This window comes from Wyeomyia smithii, chromosome 3, assembly GCF_029784165.1.
Source record: "Wyeomyia smithii strain HCP4-BCI-WySm-NY-G18 chromosome 3, ASM2978416v1, whole genome shotgun sequence".
Taxonomy (NCBI): domain Eukaryota; kingdom Metazoa; phylum Arthropoda; class Insecta; order Diptera; family Culicidae; genus Wyeomyia; species Wyeomyia smithii.
This window is the reverse complement of record NC_073696.1, coordinates 60,252,992-60,273,227: the sequence shown is the minus strand read 5'-3', so window position 1 is coordinate 60,273,227 and position 20,236 is coordinate 60,252,992. Positions and strand designations below refer to the sequence as shown.

At 39.9% G+C, this 20,236-nt stretch overlaps 1 protein-coding gene across 1 annotated transcript; it reads left to right on the top strand.

Annotated features, from left to right (window-relative positions):
- The first annotated feature begins 2,162 nt into the window (after positions 1 to 2,162).
- Positions 2,163 to 9,911, top strand: LOC129729928 (facilitated trehalose transporter Tret1-like). The gene is made up of 5 exons (XM_055688846.1): positions 2,163 to 3,220; positions 3,290 to 3,520; positions 3,613 to 3,911; positions 8,725 to 8,985; positions 9,323 to 9,911. The coding sequence occupies exons 1-5, from the start codon at positions 3,160 to 3,162 to the stop codon at positions 9,863 to 9,865; spliced, it is 1,395 nt and encodes a 464-aa protein (XP_055544821.1). The 5' UTR covers positions 2,163 to 3,159; the 3' UTR covers positions 9,866 to 9,911.
- The last annotated feature ends 10,325 nt before the right edge of the window (positions 9,912 to 20,236 follow it).

Below are 20,236 nucleotides of genomic sequence, written 5' to 3'. Positions count from 1 at the left end.
AACTTTTTCTAATAGCTGTAACCAATCATTACGATAACAACAAAAAACACTTCATGCACAATATTACCCTGTGTAAACGAAATTCTTTCTAGTGTTGTTAAATATATTTCTGAAAGGAGATTTTAGGCGGAGGCTGAGAATAAAAATACGTAAGTCACTGATCAAACGAATTGAATCTGTCTCCAGACTCTGTAACTTTTGTGACTAAAAATCACTCTAATTACCGTGTTTAGTCCCACGTCACCATTTGATACAACCTTTAGGGCTGTATACCTTGTAGTTACATACTGAATACCCAACCATAACAAACTTTTATCCAAATACCCATACTTACTTTCAAGTAAAAAAAACTCCCTTGGTGAAACGATCCATAGGATTTCAGCTGCGTCACAATGTTACGCCAACAAACTACGTCCTTAGCAGCTTGCCTTCAGTTTTTTGAGCATTCTACACTTCCAAGATCTTGTTCCACTTGGTCCAATTACCTAGCTTGTTGCGCACCTCTCCGTCTTGTACCGGTCGGATTCGAGGCGTACACCAGTTTTGCGGAATTATTGTCTGGCATTCTTACAACATGTGGATACTGGGCTCGCCGTAGAGTTGAGCCAGCTCATGGTTCTTTCTTCCCCTCCATACGCCATCCTCACATACATTTTAAGCACACGCGTTGAAAAACGGCTACTGCTTGCAAGTCCTCCTCGAGTATTGTTCATTTCTCGTACTCGTAGATGACTACCGGCCTTATGATCGTCTTGTATACAGTGCACTTGGTATGAGGGCGAAGTTTGCCAGACCTCAATGTCTTGTGGAATCCGTGGTAGATAGTGTCCGCATCGCATGAAATGGGAAAAGCGACATTTGTCACAAATGACGATTATTTAGCACAAAATCAGACAATTTTACACAACTAAAAGTATCCTAGGTAACAGAACAGTTTATATCTAACTTTTTTGGTGTTAGATACAACCAAAACATTAAATTTTCAATGCCAACCACTGGGCTATATCAACCTATTAACAATAGCTTTATACATGTGTCTTGGCTAGTTGACCCAGGTCTATTGTAGTTCAAAAAGCCGGTTTTCTCACGGCGAAGGCCTAGCGTGGTTGGTAACGTCTCCGCCTGGGTTCGAATCCCCCCGCCGACATAGGTGTCGATGGTTGTGAGGTGGCGTGATCCACTCACAACCAACCCAACTGGTCTAGATTCAATTCTAGCCGACATCGGGAGATTGTCTGAGGCAAAAAATCTCTGGGATCACGCCTTCTATCGCATGAGGAAGTAAAGCCGTTGGCGCCGGTCCGTTAATCAACGGGCCGTAAGTTAGGGTCCTGGGTGGAGTCGCCTCCCGGGCGTCGGTGATTGGCACAGTGGCGGAAATAGACGGATGGAAAATAAGCGAGAATAAAAAAAGCCGATTTCCTTGCCATGGTATAGCCTTGAAATTTTAACTGAGATATAATTTCCAAATCAAGTGCAAAGCAATATATTTTATTTTGGCTCCATTTTAATATTTTTTAACAACGTTATATTTCGACAATGTCGTGAAAACAGAAATGTGTGAATTTTCTTTCTATAATGATTGATTATTATTGTCATTTAAATCGTTTTTGTGCATGTAAAAACACATGCCGTGAAATATTCATGGTGAAACCGGCCACGATTTTAATCTTAATTATTGCGCGCTGCCGTAATCCAGTAGTAAATGGATATTCAATCAAAATTAATTTCCTTTGAACTGAGGTGATGATTGAAAAAATGGCATGATTTGTCGTATTTTATTAAGGTAAAAATTCGTGCTTGAATTCTGCCAGAACTTTGCAAGACGACTTTCTTAAAAATTATTGAAATTACGTGTTTGAAACATTAAACGATTGTTTGCACCACTGACGCAAGCATAAAGTAGCAATTTAAGCGCTGTTCATTAATTAAAAGCTCAAAATTATCCAGTGAAAAGAAACCTAACCTCAAAACTATATGAAAATAAAAACACTGTCCAGTTTCATCTTAAATCTATGACTTTATCTATTATTCTAATTTAAAAACTACTCTGTGGTATTGGTAATTTTGTAAAATAAAATACTGATTTAAGATTGAATTTCATAGTTTTGCATTTTTTCACTCAAGGAGCCATGTTGTTTTCAAATAAACCCTCGAACGCATACAAAATCCTTCATCATAACTGATTCTCTTAATTCAATCAGAACATGGCATATATAAAACCAAACAAGTCTATCACGGTATTCATCTGCCTAAGTTACGATCATCTAGTTTTATTTTAGCAACAATTATACTCTGCAGGTTGTAAGTTTTATTTGGTCATCAGAGGGACTATCAAACAACTTTATGTATATGACGGTTGGCACAGGATGGCTGTAAAAAAATTGCGGATCATATTTTATGGCTTAAAAAAAAAAAAACAAAATAAAATCAAAGACTTTAATGTAAGTTAACAAAAAACGAGAAACAAAGCAATCCAATGTCTTCGAAGCATTTCGATTGTTACTTGGGATATGACGCTGCATCACTAAACTGTCAAAGCGGTTTGTTTACCATATGTCTCAGGTTGGTTCATCATATTTCAGATATACCAAAATTGACCAGCTCTTATTGCTGGTGTTATGTATTGTTAAACAGCAAAACGAAACGGTGAATTTGTAATAATGATTGAAATTTACTTTCAAAAAGAATAAAGTTTAAATAAACAAAATGATGCAAGAGCCCAATACAGAAGCTATCATCCCATGCCCTAGTGTGAAGATGATTGTACTATTTGGTGAACTTCGGGTGCAATAATCAGTGCTGTCCGTACAATTATTGAACAACTTGATTAGCTGAATCGGCTGCGTCAATCGTTCAAATGAACACCATGATGATTGATAACGACTGGCAGTAATTCTGTTCTGTTATTATGTTGTTATCAGCGGAGTACATGGTGGAAGTCAGATAGTTTTTTTTTCTACAGTGATAATTAATTGCAGCTTTAATCGCGACTGCAATTTTTTCTATAAATACACCCCTGCTTCGAAGCTTTATTGAACTCGGCCATTCAAAGTTTATCACCGTCTAGAATAGTCAATTATGCTGTTGTGTTGTGTGAGATAGTAGTTTCGTTATTGGTCTCGATAGTTGAACTCTTCAGTGCCTAAAAGATTACCAATGGATACCACTGACGTAAAGAAACCTTTTTACACAAAACAATATATAGCTGCAGTGATTGGTAGGTAATTTATATGTTGAATAAAATATGTTAATTCAATACCAGCGGTTTAATATTTATTCTGTACAGCGACACTCGGTGCATTCTCGATTGGTACCATTTTCGGTTGGAGCTCCCAGGCGGAGCCAAAAATTTTGAATAATGGCGAAACCGATTACAACATCGAGCGGGAGGACTTTGCGTGGGCGGTGGCTTTAATGGGTCTCGGCGGGGCGATAATAAGCATTCCAGCCGGATTGATTGTAAAGCGGTTGGGGGCCCGGAAAACGTTATTGTTGTTTGTTACTCCTACTACAGTTGGTAAGGTAATTCCAAACAAATGGACGATTGATGTGCTATTGCAAAATTTTCCCAAAAAAAAAAAAAAACAAAAACGATTTATTTTCGCATAGGTTGGATCCTCATCGTCTGGTACAGAAATGCCGCAATGCTGCTGGTCGGACGACTTTTTACCGGATTCGGAGCGGGTGCATTCTGCATGATAGTACCGATCTACATAGGCGAAACGGCTTCGCCGGAGATTCGTGGTACTGCGGGGTCGCTTTTTCAGCAGATGATTAACCTCGGCATACTTTATGCGTACTTCATCGGAATGGTGTCGGAGGTGTTTACTCTCAGCATCTTGTGCGGCATCGTGCCGATCGTTTACGGTGCACTGTTTTTCTTCATGCCGGAAACACCCACCTTTCTGGTGAGTATGGCAGCAGTGGCTGCAATATTTTTCCACCTTTAGATTGCCCGGAAGGCACAAACAAAAAGATTATCGTAGATTAAAATGTAACCGCACAATTTTCATTATTCGAGATGATAGCACCAGACGAGACCAGAAGCTTATGCTTGTTGATGATCAGCCTACATTGCATTTATTTTTGGATGATTACGATAAGCTTGGTGCAAGTTGTAATTTATGGTTATAAACGTAACGAACTAGTTTATCCTTGACCGCCTTTCTATTCCATAGCATTTTTTTTTATAGGGGGGGGGGGAGTTTATAATGATTTATTTATGTACTAAAATATCTATTCAGAATTAGTATTGTGTGTTCTGCCACAAATGGTGACATTTCAACACTATTATATATATTTGTACGCTTTTTATTATTATTGAATATTATTAGCTTTCGCAGTTAAGATAATGTAATTGTAGGAAAATTATTAAACCTACTTGTCAAGAAAAAAAAGGAATAAAGGGAATAAAACGAAACTTAAAACGAAACTTAAAACTATCTTACTGTCTATAAAGTGAGCTAATCGTTGCAATTGAGGATTGCAACGATTTTTGTCGGAATTTGTTGATAATTTGGCTTGACATATTTTCTAATGTTTCTACATTAGTGAGCCTATGTAGCTCGTTCGTGGTAAACCAGGGAGGACGCTTCAAAACCATTTTCAAAAGTTTATTTTGAATCCTTTGAAGTGTCTTCTTCCTGGTTGCACAACAACTTGTCCAGATGGGAACTGCATATAACATTGCTGGCCTAAAAATTTGTTTGTAAATTAACAGTTCATTCTTGAGACAAAGTCTAGAATTCCTGTTGATAAGAGGATATAAACATTTGATATACTTATTGCACTTTGACTGGATATTTTCAATGTGCTCCTTGAAAGTAAGATTCTTATCATAAATTAGCCCTAAGTATTTAACTTGATCAGACCAATTTAAGACCACACCGTTCATCTTAATAACATGGTTATGGGTGGGTTTGAGAAATGAAACTCTTGGCTTATGAGGAAAAATAATTAACTGTGTTTTAGAAGCATAAGGGGAAATCTCCCATTTCTGCAAATATGAAGAAAATATATCTAAACTTTTTTGTAGCCGACTGCATATAACACGAAGGCTTTTTCCTTTTGCGGAAATGCTTGTATCGTCACAAAACAGAGATTTCTCACAACCTGGTGGTAAATCAGGAAGATCAGAAGTAAAAATGTTATATAAGATTGGGCCCAAGATACTCCCCTGAGGCACACCAGCTCTAACAGGCAATCTATAGATTTACCATTTAGATAGTTAACCTGGAGAGTGCGGTCAGTTAAATAACTTTGTATCATTTTTGTGAGGTAAAGCGGAAAACTGAAATTTGACATTTTAGCTATTAAACCTTTATGCCAAACACTGTCGAATGCCTTTTCTATATCTAGAAGAGCAGCTCCAGTCGAATAGCCTTCAGATTTATTAGTTCGAATCATATTTGTTACTCTAAGTAACTGATGAGTAGTGGAATGCCCATGGCGAAAACCAAACTGCTCATTTGCAAAAATTGAGTTCTCATTAATATGTGTTATCATTCTATTTAGAATTATTCATTCAAAAAGTTTGCTAATGGAGGAAAGTGATTGGTCGATAACTTGATGCCTCAGCTGGATTCTTCTCGGGTTTTAAAATTGGAGTGACTTTGGCATTTTTCCATTTCGTAGGAAAATGTGCTAGTGCAAAGCATGTGTTACAAATTTTTACCAAGAAATTTAAAGAGTTTTCGGGAAGTCTTTTGATGAGGATATAGAAAATCCCATCATCTCCTGGTGCTTTCATGTTTTTGAATTTTTTGAGATTGGTTCGCACCTCATTCAAGTTTGTCTCCAATACCTCTTCGGAAAGAAATTCTTGGGTGATCTGAACATACTTTTGGTTTACTTCATTTTCAATAGGACTTACTACGTTCAAATTGGAGTTATGAACACTCTCAAACTGCTGAGCAAGTTTTTGAGATTTTTGTTCATTCGTTAGAAAAATGCAATCACCATCTTCAAGGACTGGAATGGGCTTCGAGGGTTTCTTAAGAACCTTCGAAAGCTTCCAGAAAGGTTTTGAATAAGGTTTTAGTTGTTCAACTTCTCTCATGAAATTCTCATTTCGCAAGAGAGTAAATCTATGTTTAATTTCCTTTTGTAATTCTTGAAAAATTATTTTCAAATCAGGATCACGAGATCTTTGGTATTGACGTCTCCGTATGTTCTTCAAACGTATAAGAAGTTGAAGTTCACTGTCAATAATTGGTGCATTTAATTTCACTCTTGCCTTAGGAACTGATAGATTCCGGGCATTGAGTATTAAGCTGCTAAAATTTTCTAATGCTCTGTCAATGTCAGCACTATTTTGTAAAATAATATCATCATTCAAATTTTCCTCGTTATGGGAAGATGATCAGAATCAAAGTCAGCATGAGTTAATAAATCACTGCATGAATAACTTTGATTTGTTTGTACCAAATCAAATGTAGATGGATTCCTGATAGAAGAATAACATGTAGGACCATTCGGAAATAAAACTGAATAAAATCTAGCCGAGCAATCATTAAACAATATTTTTCCATTGCTTTGAGCATTATTCCAAGATCGATGTTTCGCATTAAAATCACCGATGATTAAAAATTTAGATTTTTTTCTTGTGAGTTTTTGCAAATCTCCCTTGAAATAATTTTTTCGCTCACCAGTGCATTGAAAAGGCAAATACACTGCGGCTATAAATAAAATGCCAATACTTGTTTCAATTTCAATTCCCAAACTCTCGATAACTTTGGTTTCAAGATGGGGTAAAACACGATGTTTCATTCGACGGTGGATAACTATTGCAACTCCACCACCGGCAACATCAATTCTATCAAACCTATGAACTATAAAATTTGGGTTCTTTTTTAGTTTAATATTTGGCTTTAAAAGCGTTTCAGTCACAACTGCAATATGCACATCGTGGACTGTTAAAAATTTAAAAAATTCATTCTCTTTCGCTTTTAAAGAGCGAGCATTCCAATTTAGAAAATTTACAGCATTATTTAAAATCATTGCTGAATTTCAATTTCATAACAATTTTAGTTGTAAATTTTATACCTTCTTGAACAGCCTCGTACATCGAGTTACAGTTCAACAAAACGGACATTAGCTGCAGCATGGATTGTTGCAGGTATTCAATCTTTTCGGGAGTTGGATTACCTAAATCAATACTGGCTGATTTTTCAGCACCAAACACGAATGGTTTGTTACTGTTTGAATTTGAAATATCACCTGAAAGGACACTGGCATATGAACAGCCTGGTGTTGCCAGAACAGGATAATTTTTCTGAAATTTGTTATCTGAATTCAAATTATTACCTACAGACACACCTGCTAATGAAAGTGCTGGTGATGCCTGAACAGTACTGAAAGTCTTTTGATTACCCACATTGACAACAGGTTGTTAAGAATTCCTACGTTGTCTAGAAGCAATAATTTTTGACTTTACAGGACAATTAAAGAAATTAGATTTGTGATTTCCCCCACAATTTACACATTTGAAACTATTAGTGATCTCTTTCACGGGGCAGATATCTTTCGTGTGACTAGTGTCACCACAAATCATACATTTTGCAGCCATATGGCAGTTTCGAGTTCCATGACCATAGGCTTGACAATTCCGACATTGCGTAAGATTATGGATTCCTCCATGTCTCTTGAAATTTTCCCACTTTATTCGCACGTTGAATAAAACACGTGCTTTTTCTAAACATTTTAAATTATGTACTTTGGTACGATCAAAATGTACTAAGTAATTTTCCTGGTGTATTCAAGTTTGATTAATTTTGGCATTTGCCTTTCGTTTCATCAAAATTACTTGGTTGGGGGCAAAACCAAGTGATTCTGACAAACAATTTTCGATTTCATCAATACTTTGATCATTTGAGAGACCTTTCAACACAGCCTTAAACAAATTTATACATCTTTTCAATCAAATACTGTAAAAGATGTTTATGGTCATCAAAAGATTCGGCCAAAATACGAATTTCGCCTTGGCGACCAATTTGAAAATTAACTTTCACATTCGATAGAAATGATGAAAGTTCTGATCGAAATGCTTTAAAGTTTGCTACAAATACCACAATAGGTGGAACTTTAACCTTCTTCATAACGGCTTTATGCTCAGTATGAGATGTTTGGAATTCTAGATCCCCAACAGAAGAAAGAATATCATACCTGTCAGTCGAAATTTCAGTGTCACTTGGAGGAGATGCCTCACGTTTCCTTGAAGCCGCATCAAAGCGAGCTTTTTTATTTTTTCCAGACATAACTGGAAAACTTCACTACACTTTCACTTCACTATAGAATTTAATTAGAAATATCTCAAACCAAATTTATTCACTAAACACTCGTTAACTTTAAAAACAAATTTATTACTTTGCCTTTCAACAGGTAGTCTTTTAGAAAGATTGCCTGTTGAAAGCGAAAAACAAAATTTCAATATCTCTCGGTAGTCTAAGACTTAGCCTCGAGCTGTTGGTAAAATGTGACCGTACTTCAAGTACCAGTTCAAGTCGATCTGATATTCCATAGCATAATAACCAGTTTCACAAATCCACATTATTCCTCTACTCATCAGTAAAACTTAGTCAGCAAACAAACTTAAAACTGATTATTGCCCCGTTATTCGTTAGAACAGATAACTCTGGATGCACCCAACGGCTCCTCCCGAACTGCAAATCCTCTGACGCATAACTCATCCGAACTTATTACATTCAACTGTTTTCCGGACAGGTATTGCGTAATAATGACTCGCAAGCCGTTAGCTCTATCAAGTGGCTCCGTGGATCGCATTTCGATGCCGCCGCGGAAGTCGACGAAATACGTAGCCAAAGTCAACTGGCGGGGAAGGCGGACCAGAAGACGCAGTCTGTGTGGCAATCCTTTCGGCAGCCGGCAACGGTTCGAGCGCTGGTCACGATGTTGGGTCTTATGTTTTTCCTGCAGATGTCAGGTGTTAATACGGTGCTGTTCTACACGACGTCCATATTTCAGGTACGTATTTCATCCTACAGGCGGCACGCGAACGTGAGCACGGTTGAACTGGTCGGTGTTTGTGGCAATAAGGAAGATATATTTGCTGCACACATTATCGCTGTATGACTGTATATAACATTGAGTAACTGACTGCTTTTTAAAATTGCTCTTCGAAGCTGGTGTAGACATATTGTTATAGTTGGCACTCTTCAAATGTTGAAAAAATTTGTCCTACAAATTTGAACACTAGAACTACAGACATGTATAATAGCCGACCATCCCGCACCGTTGCATTGCGTAGGGAATGTTAATAAATGAAACATTCGATTTTCCCTTTTCCCCTTCCTATATCCAGTCGGCGAACGTAGTCATCGACCCGGAACTGGCAACAATCATCATTGGCGGAATGCAAGTGCTCGGGACGTTGGTTTCGACGGTCATCGTGGACCGTGCTGGTCGCAGATCATTGCTCATGGTGTCCGGCGGCGCCATGATGGTCAGTGCGTTAGCGTTCGGCATCTATCTACTGCTGTTGGCCTCCGACGGAGATGTGGCCTTTCAGGTGGCGAAGCTGGGTTGGATTCCGGTTGCTGCCCTCTGTATGTATGTGACACTGTTCTCCGTTGGTTTAGGTCCGGTGCCCTGGCTGATGCTGGGGGAAATATTTGCCTCGGACGTGAAGGGACCGGCTAGTGCCCTGGCAAACATGACAAGCTTCGGGCTTTCCTTCGTCCTGTCCAGGTTGTTTCCACTGGCGTGGGACAGCATCGGTGGTGGACCGACATTCATCATTTTTGCTGGCTTCTGCTTCCTGGAAGTGGTGTTTGTGGTTCTCGTCGTGCCGGAAACGAAGGGTAAGTCGCTCGGGGAGGTACAAATCATGTTAGCCTCCCGGTGAAGCAAACCTGCATTGATGCTCAATAAATATAGTTTTCAATACCGAAGTGTGAGTTTCATTACGATGCCATTGGGACCTTTGTCGATCTGCATCAGTGATAATCAATTTAAATTGCGACAGTTTTATCGGGAAATACTAAATTATCCATGTACCCTGCAAAGGTCACATAATTGTGATTTGACTCTGTGTATGTTTAAATTGTTATTAAATGGATGTGTTATAATCACATTGATTGTTAAAATCATATTATTACATTTTATTTGCAGAGTGATTCAGAGGCGAAAGTTTGTTTAAACTGGCCTCCACAACACTCACAAGTCAAATGTCAATGAGTTTCGTCAATAATAAATTTAAAATAGCCTCTTTTATACAGCAGTTCCACAAGAAATGTCCCAGTTTTAATATTTTTTGTTTCGATTGCCGTTTTTGATTTGGCATAAACTTTGCGTAGACGGTTTAGTGGGCAAAAGAGTGGTTTAATTTTATGGAACACGATTCATTTTTGAAAATCTATTTGAAAATGCTATTTTGGGAGGGTATCAATGACTACAATTTTTTTCAGAGCCTGAAAGGTTTGTTTGATCGGTGTGACGTCTTGGGCAAAGTTGTAGATAGTAAATTTGTTTTTCTGAAAAAATATACACTTTAACAAAAGGTATTAATTTTTTGAAAAAGAGTTAAAAAAAAAAACCGATCATCTTAAAAAGCTTATTTTTGAAGAAAATGATTTTTCCATTAGAACCACAAAGATTACTTAAGTTTTTCACCTGTTATGTATCCTTTGAATTCCCTGCCTGATCAATTCCACAAAATATGTCCCAATTTTTTTTTTTTGAATTGTCGTTCTGGCTGAACGTACACTCCTTTTCATCAGGATTAATTTTTGAAAGGGAATTAGCGGCCGTTATTTTAGATCCCCCTGCGTCCCTCTCGAGGAAAACAGTGGACATTGATAAAACCATCTTCCCCCCCCCCCCTTGTTTACGGGGGCATTCTTTCACAAAAAAAAGGGTTTGCTCTGTGATTTATTTACTGATAAAACATTTGAAAATGGTAGTAGAACAATAACACTAATTAATAAATTCAACTTTGGGAGAAACGAGGAAACGCATCAAAATTTCAGGAAAGAGAAATTCACAAATTAATTCTAAATATTGCTGTGAATAGTTTCGACCTAAACAAAAAATAACAACAAAATGGAAAAATTATTAACAAAAGAGCTTGTATGTTGATCTCATATTGATTACTTCAAAAAAATTATAACTATTCTTCAATCCAGCAAATAAATCTATTAACTTGCAAACGCTGTTTAACGCCAGAAGAATATGATCACAAATTATGCTTTGAATTATTAAAAACACTCCAAAATCTACTTTAGAATGACTTCCAGCAAAATGAAACTTGAGGCCGAACTAAAAGCATGAAACGACCACAACGAAAATTGATTTCAAATAAAGTTACAAACCGCTAGAAGAAATTAAAAGAGGGACCAAATGCAAAAAGGATTCAACAGTTCGCTCATTATGGCTGAAAGTTGCTGTAAAAACTGAAAATATAAAAACTTGTCTACATATTGAAAATTATTTAAGAAAACAAAAACACAAAATTTCATTCGAAGTCCGTGAAAACGTGTTTAGGAAACAGGAAAATACATACAATTGAGCATCAGAGAAAGACAGAAAGCTACTATCAAAAATTTAATCAACGAATTAACCTCAAAAAGTTTCTTAAAGGTAGAAAAAGAGCATACAAAAGCTTATGCTGAAATCCAGAAGAAGTCCAACAGAAAATGATCTGAAACATATCTTAAAGGAACTAAAGACTCGTTGAGAGTGCATCCAAAACGCATCCAGAAGAACGGAAAACAAAGCACAGAACAAATAACTGAAAGCTTAGGAAAAGGAATCGAAAAATCCTAACGCTGCTTGAAAATTATTTGTATTATTTGTATTTGCATATAATTCAGCTAACCTAGGTTTACATGAATGATGGTCACAATAGTTTAAAATAATCTACACTTAACAAGTTGTTGCCTTAACTTATATGACGGCACACCAAACTCGCGAGGGTCTTCCACCTTAAGGAATGTACGAATGCAGGAGGCTAGAGGCTCGTTGTATCCAAACTAGGTTGTAGCAAACCAGTGGATTGTAGGCTGCGTTGCGAAACACGAAAGTTTAACAGTGACAAAAGTTTCGGGGAGTCAATTTCACCATTAATAATTTTAGCAACAAAAAGCGCTTGCTCAATTCTCCTGCGTTGATCAAGAGTGTCGACTCCAAGCAGACGACAGCGATCAGGATAAGGAGTCAGGTTAATCGGATCCCGCCAAGGCAAGTTTCTCAATGCAAAACGGATGCACCTCTTCTGCACACGTTTAATACGAATAGTCCATACCAGTTGGTTAGGGCACCAAACCATGCTCGCGTATTCGAGTATGGGCCGTACCAATAAGCAATACAATGCTTTTAAGCAGTAAGGGTCGTTGAAATCACGAGCTATTTTGGAGATGAAGCCAAGCTGGCGTGTGGCTTTAGCAATGATGTTCGAGCAATGCAAATTAAAAGAGAGTTTCGAGTCCAATAAAACTCCAAGGTCGTTAATGTGATCCACTCTCTCAAGTTTCTGGTCGTTGATGTGATAGTCGAAAACTATTGGATTCAGCTTGCGATGAAAAGTTATAATGCGGCATTTGGAGACACTGAGAAATAACCATTTTTTACGGCACCAGCCTACACATAAATCCAAGAGCTTTTGCAAACGACAACAATCATCAACGGTACGTACTTCGAGGTATAATTTCAGGTCGTCAGTAATATCAGTTTTACACCAGCACCTAACAGCAAGGTCACATCATTAAAAAACAATGTAAATAGTAGGGGCCCATATTGCTTCCCTGTGGGACACCTGAGTTATTCGTAAATGAAAATGAACAGCTAGTTTCAATTTTTAAGCGCAGTACTCTACCGCGAAGATAGGAGCTCAACCATGAAATAAATTTCTGAGAAGCACCGAGTCGCGAAATTTTCTCAAGCAGTATACCATGATCAATTTTGTCACACGCAGCTTTCAGGTCCGTGTAAATGGCATCAACTTGAGCTTTTCGTTCTATGTTGGAGATGCATGTCGATGTGAATTCAAAAATATTGGTGTTAACGGACCGGCCGGGCATATATCCATGCTGGTCAGAAGAAATGTAGTTTTTAACACGAGATAAAACAAACGTACTCACGATTATTCCAAACAGTTTAGAAGCGGCCGAAAGGCTAGTTATTCCTCGATAGTTCCTCACGTTTCGACGATCTCCACTTTTGAATACCGGAATCATGAAGGATTGTTTCCAAACTTCGGGAAATTGACCTTGTTCGAAAGATTTGTTGAAAATAATAGACAAAGGTTCAGCCAAAACAGGTGCGCAACGACCAAATATTACCGCCAGGATACCATCAGGTCCAGCAGAGAATGAACGTTTCAGTTTCTTTGCAGCAGCCAAAACCATTTCGGCAGTGATGTCAAACGTACTCAAATCCACTAAGTTGGCCGGAACTGGTACTGCAGCTTCAACAGCCTCAAGTGCAGATGCAGTATCACCAGCAAAAACAGAAGCAAAATAATTCGCAAACAATTCAGTCTGAGTTTGATTTTGACTCAGTTCCGCCGTAGTAAACATCTTTGGGGATTGAAGAACGTTTTCACTTCGAGTTGATGAAATTCCAAAAGTTTTTTGGTTTCCGTCGAAGATCAGTTTGCACTCGCATGATGTAGCATTTGTACAAAGCGGCAGTCATTCGGCGATATTCATCACTCGATAATTTAAACTTGCGTTTCGTTTCACAGGTTTTCCAACGACGATATTTACGCTGCCAACAATTTCGTTCACGTTTAAGCGCACGTAAATGATGGGTGGACCAGGGAGGGGAAGCGGGTGCCTTCACAAGCGGCAAATTCGAACTTAACCACTGGTACAGTATCGCAAAATATCTCAGCCATATCGTCAACGTTATCTTGCTCGTGTAGAATGGTCCAATTTAGGCTCTTCAGGTTATCAGTGAAAGCAGTAAAGTCTAGTTTACGGTAATTTAGCGCTCTAGATTCAGGTAATGTGCGGCGCGCAGCAGGACGAGAGTTAATACTGCATTTAGTGGGCAACGAAATTGTTAATGCCGGGTGATGGGGATCTAGTGGCAAAACAAGAAGGGCGACGCAAACATCACCAACAAATTCTCGATCGGGGGAACAAAAGGCTAAGTCCAATATACGGCTCAGATGGTTACGCTCATTATTTGCTTGGCGGAGATTCAAATAGTTCATACCATCGACTAACGCTGAAGCAGCAGCAGAAAGTTGAGATGAACTGGTATACATCATACAGTCGTCACTGTTGTCCCAAACTATGCGTGGCTGGTTATAATCACCGCAAATCAGAACTACTTCATCGTTCACTGGGCTTTTACTACATAGCTCCACTATTGAGGCAATATGCGAATCGATCACATTAACCAGCTGGCTTTTGTCGGGAGGGATATACACACCACATATTAAGAGTTTTAAACCACGAATTGAGACACGCACGCACACTTGCTCCAAGCAACGCCCATTCATTGTTTCAGCAATTGAACTGCTGTGTTCATCCGCAACAGCAATCAAAACACCACCAAAGCTTTTTTCATCACTATTAAAAATATTGCGATCACAACGGAAAACGTTATATGAAGATCCAAACAGTTGCATTGAGTTGATGCGGTCGTCAAGTCTCTGTCAAGATAATAATATCGTAGTCGCATTCAGACTTCGTCAAGTAAATATCGTCAATTTTAGTCCGTAGGCCTCTTACATTCTGGTAGTAGCAGGAAATCTCATTACCATTACCCTCACCATGCACATAATCAACAGGAGGGAAGGTTAAAGTACGTCCGTCATCACCGGCGGGGCCGTAACAAGCAAGCGATTCGGGTTTTTGGACGATCAACAAATTCACGGAATAACATACCGACAGGCCAAGACGATGGATTTAATGCATTCGGTTTCAAGTTTGGATCTAAATGGATTTTATAGGACACAAATGACATGTTGGAGATGCTTTCCCTTTGGGGACGAGTCGTATCACATCCACTGGATCAGTAATATTCAAACAGCGGGACACAATTTTCTGTACGTCACTGTCTGTTAGTAGCGGATTCAAGCGTGAAAGATAAAGCCAAAATTTGTTGATGTTGGGAGCAATCGAGAGAACAGAGAGATCACCCAAATCAATAGCGTTTGTGCCACAATCGGACTGGATTTCTGCGATCACATTTTCATCAATGCCCCTACGTTTCATAGTGCGGTTAGACCAAACAGGCGTTTTTGGCGTGGGTACAGGCCAATCTAGCTGCTGCTTGATTGATAATTGATAAATTTTTTTGTTCAGCGCTTCAACTACGTCGGAAAGCTGCTGGACTTCAGCTGGTAAGTCAGTTGAGTTTGGTTGTATTGGTGGCACTAGTTGAGTATCAGCGATATACACTCGAATACTACGACCGTTCATTTCGTTTTTGCAAGCTGTGCACAACAGTAAAAGTTTCCCCTGCGCGAATTGTTCCTTCAAACCACGGGAATTAATACCGCAGCAAGCTTGGTTAATATGCATGTAGGAATCACAGAAGCCGCAGCGCATCGGTTCGATATCGTTGATATCATTCCTGCATTCAATGCATTGTTTTTCCTTCATTTCGCTTCACACACGATCAACCGTATACAGGTAACCAATACAAGCAAGATAGCAACTTAACGAAAGCTGGCTCTGCTGCAGATGATGATCGAATAGGTAATGATTCGCAAATCACAAACGCCGCACAATAAGCGAAAATGAATCGAAATACACGGTTGAAACTTGTTAATCCACACATGTAACCGAGATAGATGGAAGCAGAAACTAAATAACGGTTTTCCGGCACGAAATACGCAATTAACACCAACTATTTCGCAAAAATAATTGCACCAAAATATACGAAGTGTACGCGTCGCAAACTTGACGAAAAGCATGAGAATACAATAATCTCAAACCACCAGAAACTTCATGGCCAAAGTACAGTTAAAATTCCTGAAAAACGTAAATCAGCGAAACGGCCAAAACAGAAATCAAAGAGAAATTGCAGAGAAACATCTCTAAAACCAGAAGAAAACAACTAAAAGAAAAGCAATTACTTACTTTACTTTGTCGGCTAACGGACCGTTCACCAGTCTAGGGCCGAACGAAGTAGAGATGTCCAGGGTCTTTTGTCTTGGGCAGCCGTTCTCCAATCTCCTCGTGCACCAGCAGATCGTGCATCTTCTTTCACCGCTCACATCCACCGCGTGCGAGGCCTACCACGGAGTCGATGACCTCTTCCTGGTTCTCTACTGAAATTAGTTTTGGCGGCTCTCTCGTCAGGAATTCTTGCTACATCTCCTGCCCACTGAAGCCTGCCCCGCTTTATTATCTTCACTATATCAGCATGGTTGTATACCTGGTACAACTCGTGATTCATGCGTCTGCGCCACACTCCATCTTCCAATTTACCGCCAAGTATCAACCGCAGAACTTTACGCTTAAAAACTCTGAGCATGCGGCGATCAGCTTCCTTAAGCGTCCATGCTTCATGTCCGTAAAGGGCCACTGGGAGTATCAGCGTCCTATACAGCGCTAGTTTTGTGCGAGTTTGCAAACTACGGGACCTGAGCTGGTTACGTAATCAGTAGAAGGCCCTGTTCGCAGCTGCAACTTGTCGTTTCACTTCACGGCTCATATCGTTGTCACATGTCACAAGCGTACCAAGATAAACGAAATCATCAACCACTTCAAATCGTCCCCCATCTATATCCACCTCAGCATCAACACCACGGGAACTCCCACGCTCCCTATCAGCTACCATGTACTTGGTTTTGGTAGGGTCAATGACAAGTCCCAATCTCACAGCTTCCCTCTTAAAAGGTACAAAGGCCTCCTCCACGGCCTTACGGTTGATACCGATGATATCGATGTCGTCCGCCAAACCAAGTAGCATGTGAGATTTCGTGATGATCGTACCGTTTCTTTCCACGTTTACTCTTCGTACTGCGGCCTCAAGAGCGATGTTGAACAGTTAGTTGGAGAGCGCATCCCCCTTGCTTCAGTCCTTCCAACGTTACGAACGCGGCTGATGTTTCGCCAGCTATCCGCACGCACGATTTTGATCCCTTCAGCGTCATACGACTCAGCTTAATTAGTTTCGTAGGGAAACCGTGTTCCAGCATGATCTGCCACAGCTCGTTTCTTTTCACTGAGTCGTATGCCGGCTTGAAGTCCACAAACAGATGGTGCGTCTGCACGTTATAATCCCGGAACTTATCGAGGATCTGAGCAGGGTGAAAATTTGATCCGTCGTGGAACGCCTCTGTCGAAAACCAACCTGGTATTCGCCAACGAAGGATTCTGTTAACGGTCTCAATCTGAAGAACAGGATACGGAAGAGCTTTTTATATGCAGAGTTGAGTAACGTAATGCCTCGATAGTAGCAACAATCCAATCGATGACCCTTCTTATAGATAGGGCATATGAGGCCTTCCAACTAGTCGTTCGATATTTGTTCATCCACCCAGATGCTTTGTATTATCTGGTGGATCGCATAGTACAGCCGCTCGCTTTCCGCTTTTAGAAGTTCGGCCGGGAAACCGTCCTTCCCAGCGGCCTTGCTGTTTTTCAGCTCTCTAATCGCCTTTTTGACCTTCTCCTGTGTTGGTGGCTCCACAGCTTGTTTGTCACTCATAATTGTCATCCTGTTCCTGCTCTACTCATCTAGCTCCTCACCGTTGAATAGCGCCTGAAAATGCTCCTAACACCTGGCTGCAACCGTCGGTTTATCAGTAAGCAGCTTGCCATCCTTGTCATTAAACATGACCGGCACAGGGGAATCCCTGCTTCTGACTCTGTTGACTGTTCTATAGAAGCTCCGCACGTCGTTTCTATCATAGCAGTCCTCTGCGCTGGCGAATACCTGCTCCTCGTACTCGCACTTCTTCCGACGGTGAACTCTACTTTCGGCAGATCTTGCCTCCCTGTATCTCTCTCTGATCTGACGCGTAGCCGCAGTGAGTATGCGGCTCCTGGCATGGTTCTCCTCTTCTGTCGCTCTCTGGCATTCGACATCAAACCAGCCATTACACTGTCTTCCACGCGTAGTGCATATTACCTCTCTCACAGTCGGTTCGATGGCACGGTGGATACTGCTCCACAGCCCATTTATATCTTCCGCTAGTTCATCCTGCTGTTTTGCGATCCGTTCATCCAGCTCTCTGGCGTATTCTGCTGCCACGCCATCAGCTTTCAACCGCTGAATGTTGAAACGCGTCGTCCTCTCAGTGCGAGGTTTCAGCACGTTCGACAACCGTGCGCGGACCTAACAGACGACGAGATAATGATCAGAGTCAATGTATGGTCCCCAAAAAGATCTAAAACCAGTAACACTCGAAAAGTGCCAACCGTCAATCAGTGATCGATCTGGGAGCTGGCTTCTCCATCTGGATGCCTACAGGTGTGTTTCCGATTATTCAAACGTGGAAAATAGAAGCTACATATAGCCATTCCTCTGGCCACGGCAAAGTTTATCAACTTCAGGCCGTTTTCATTGGTTGACGAGTGGAGGCTATGTCTTCAAATGACCGGACAAAAGATTTCCTCCCTCCCAACCTGTGCGTTTGCATCTCCGATGACGACTTTCACGTCTTGTTTTGGGCACTCGTCATAGATTCGCACAAGCTTGTCATAGAACTCATCTTTGACTTCATCGGATTTGTCGTTTGTCGGTGCGTAGGTGTTGATTAAACTGTAGTTAAAGAATTTGCCCTTAATCCTCAACACGCATATACGGTCATCTACGGGCTTTCACCGGATGACTCTTGTTTTCTGATTTCCAAGCACTACGAAACCGACTCCCCGTTCCGCTGTTTTGCCGCCACTGTAGTGAATGTGGTTCTTGAAAAAAGTGTGTGCAATAGGGTCAACTGCACGGAGTGCCTTTCTCTGGAATTTGCCCAGTTCTCGAGCAAGCAAGCCACCTCGCACCGGTTCATTGAGAGATCGGACGTTCCAAATACCCAATTTCCAATCGTTAACCTCAATCTTTTTCCGTGTTCGTAGCCTAGATCTTTGCCGATTGATCCGTGCCGTATTTCTAATTTCGTTGTTCGTGGTTCGTGGTTGTGGCTTATCAGGGTCGCGATACCTACATCCTGCTGATGGGGCTGCCATCTTAGGTGTAGCTGGCGGGATACAGCATTCCATAATTCAGCCGCCTGCTCCGGGTCAGACGCTGTTGTACGCCGCCCTTAAAATGGGGACACAGCCGTGCACGACACCCTGCCCAGTCAGCATACGACCATAGTTTCCACCGGGAGTTGGTTACCCGGTCTCCGCTAAGGTTACTCGTATCCCGGTCGGCACCTCGTGGAGGTTGGGATAGGAGTTGCTGGACAAAGGTGAATGACTGCATTAGGGTCTAAAGTTACACATGTCCAACCATTTGCCAACCAAATTAGATTTTTTTTCTTGAGTTTGGTATTTTTCTAGTTCATAATTACTGAAGAAAAACAATTATAAACTAGAAAAATATCATACTCAAGAAAAAACTATAAAAAATATAATTCAAAATGCATGGAAACTCTCGTAAATGTAGCTTAAAATATCTGTGAATATTTCTAAAAGCTTTAAAGAATATAAAAAAAATCCGAATTCGACATTGAATGGTTGCGAAACGTTTCTAAAGCTAGATAAACCAAAAAAAACACCAAAATAATTCACCTAGCGGTGAGACCCAGCTTTTCTCATTCAAATTTATTATTTGTTCAACCCTCTTTTGCCCAAGTTAATTTTTAGACGGGCTTTGGTAAAATCACTATGAAGCATTGAAAACACTTTTTAAGTATTTATTGAAGCTTTTTAGAGGTTTGACTGAAGCCCGCAAATGGTGGCATTGGGCACTAGAGGGTTAAATAAATTTACACGAACACTTCAATTTTTAGAAAAAAAATTGCCCTTGATAGTATTTGCTGGATTTATTTTTCAGTCTGAATAACAAGTTTTTGGTAACTAACAGTGAAAGTATACCGAACATTTAAAACATAACATTCAAACACACATGAACATTGAACATACACCAACACATGCAAAAAACATGAAATAAACTATGTTTCAAATATATGACGCAAAATATGTTTTCGATCGTGGTATAATCGAAACGTCACTGTACTTATAATTAGGTTGGACTCGATTATATCATTCGATAAAATATCATTTTAGATTGGATTATTTATAGTAGGATTTATTTTCTATATCAAATATGACTTTCTTCTCACAACTTTTGAACCACGTGTTCA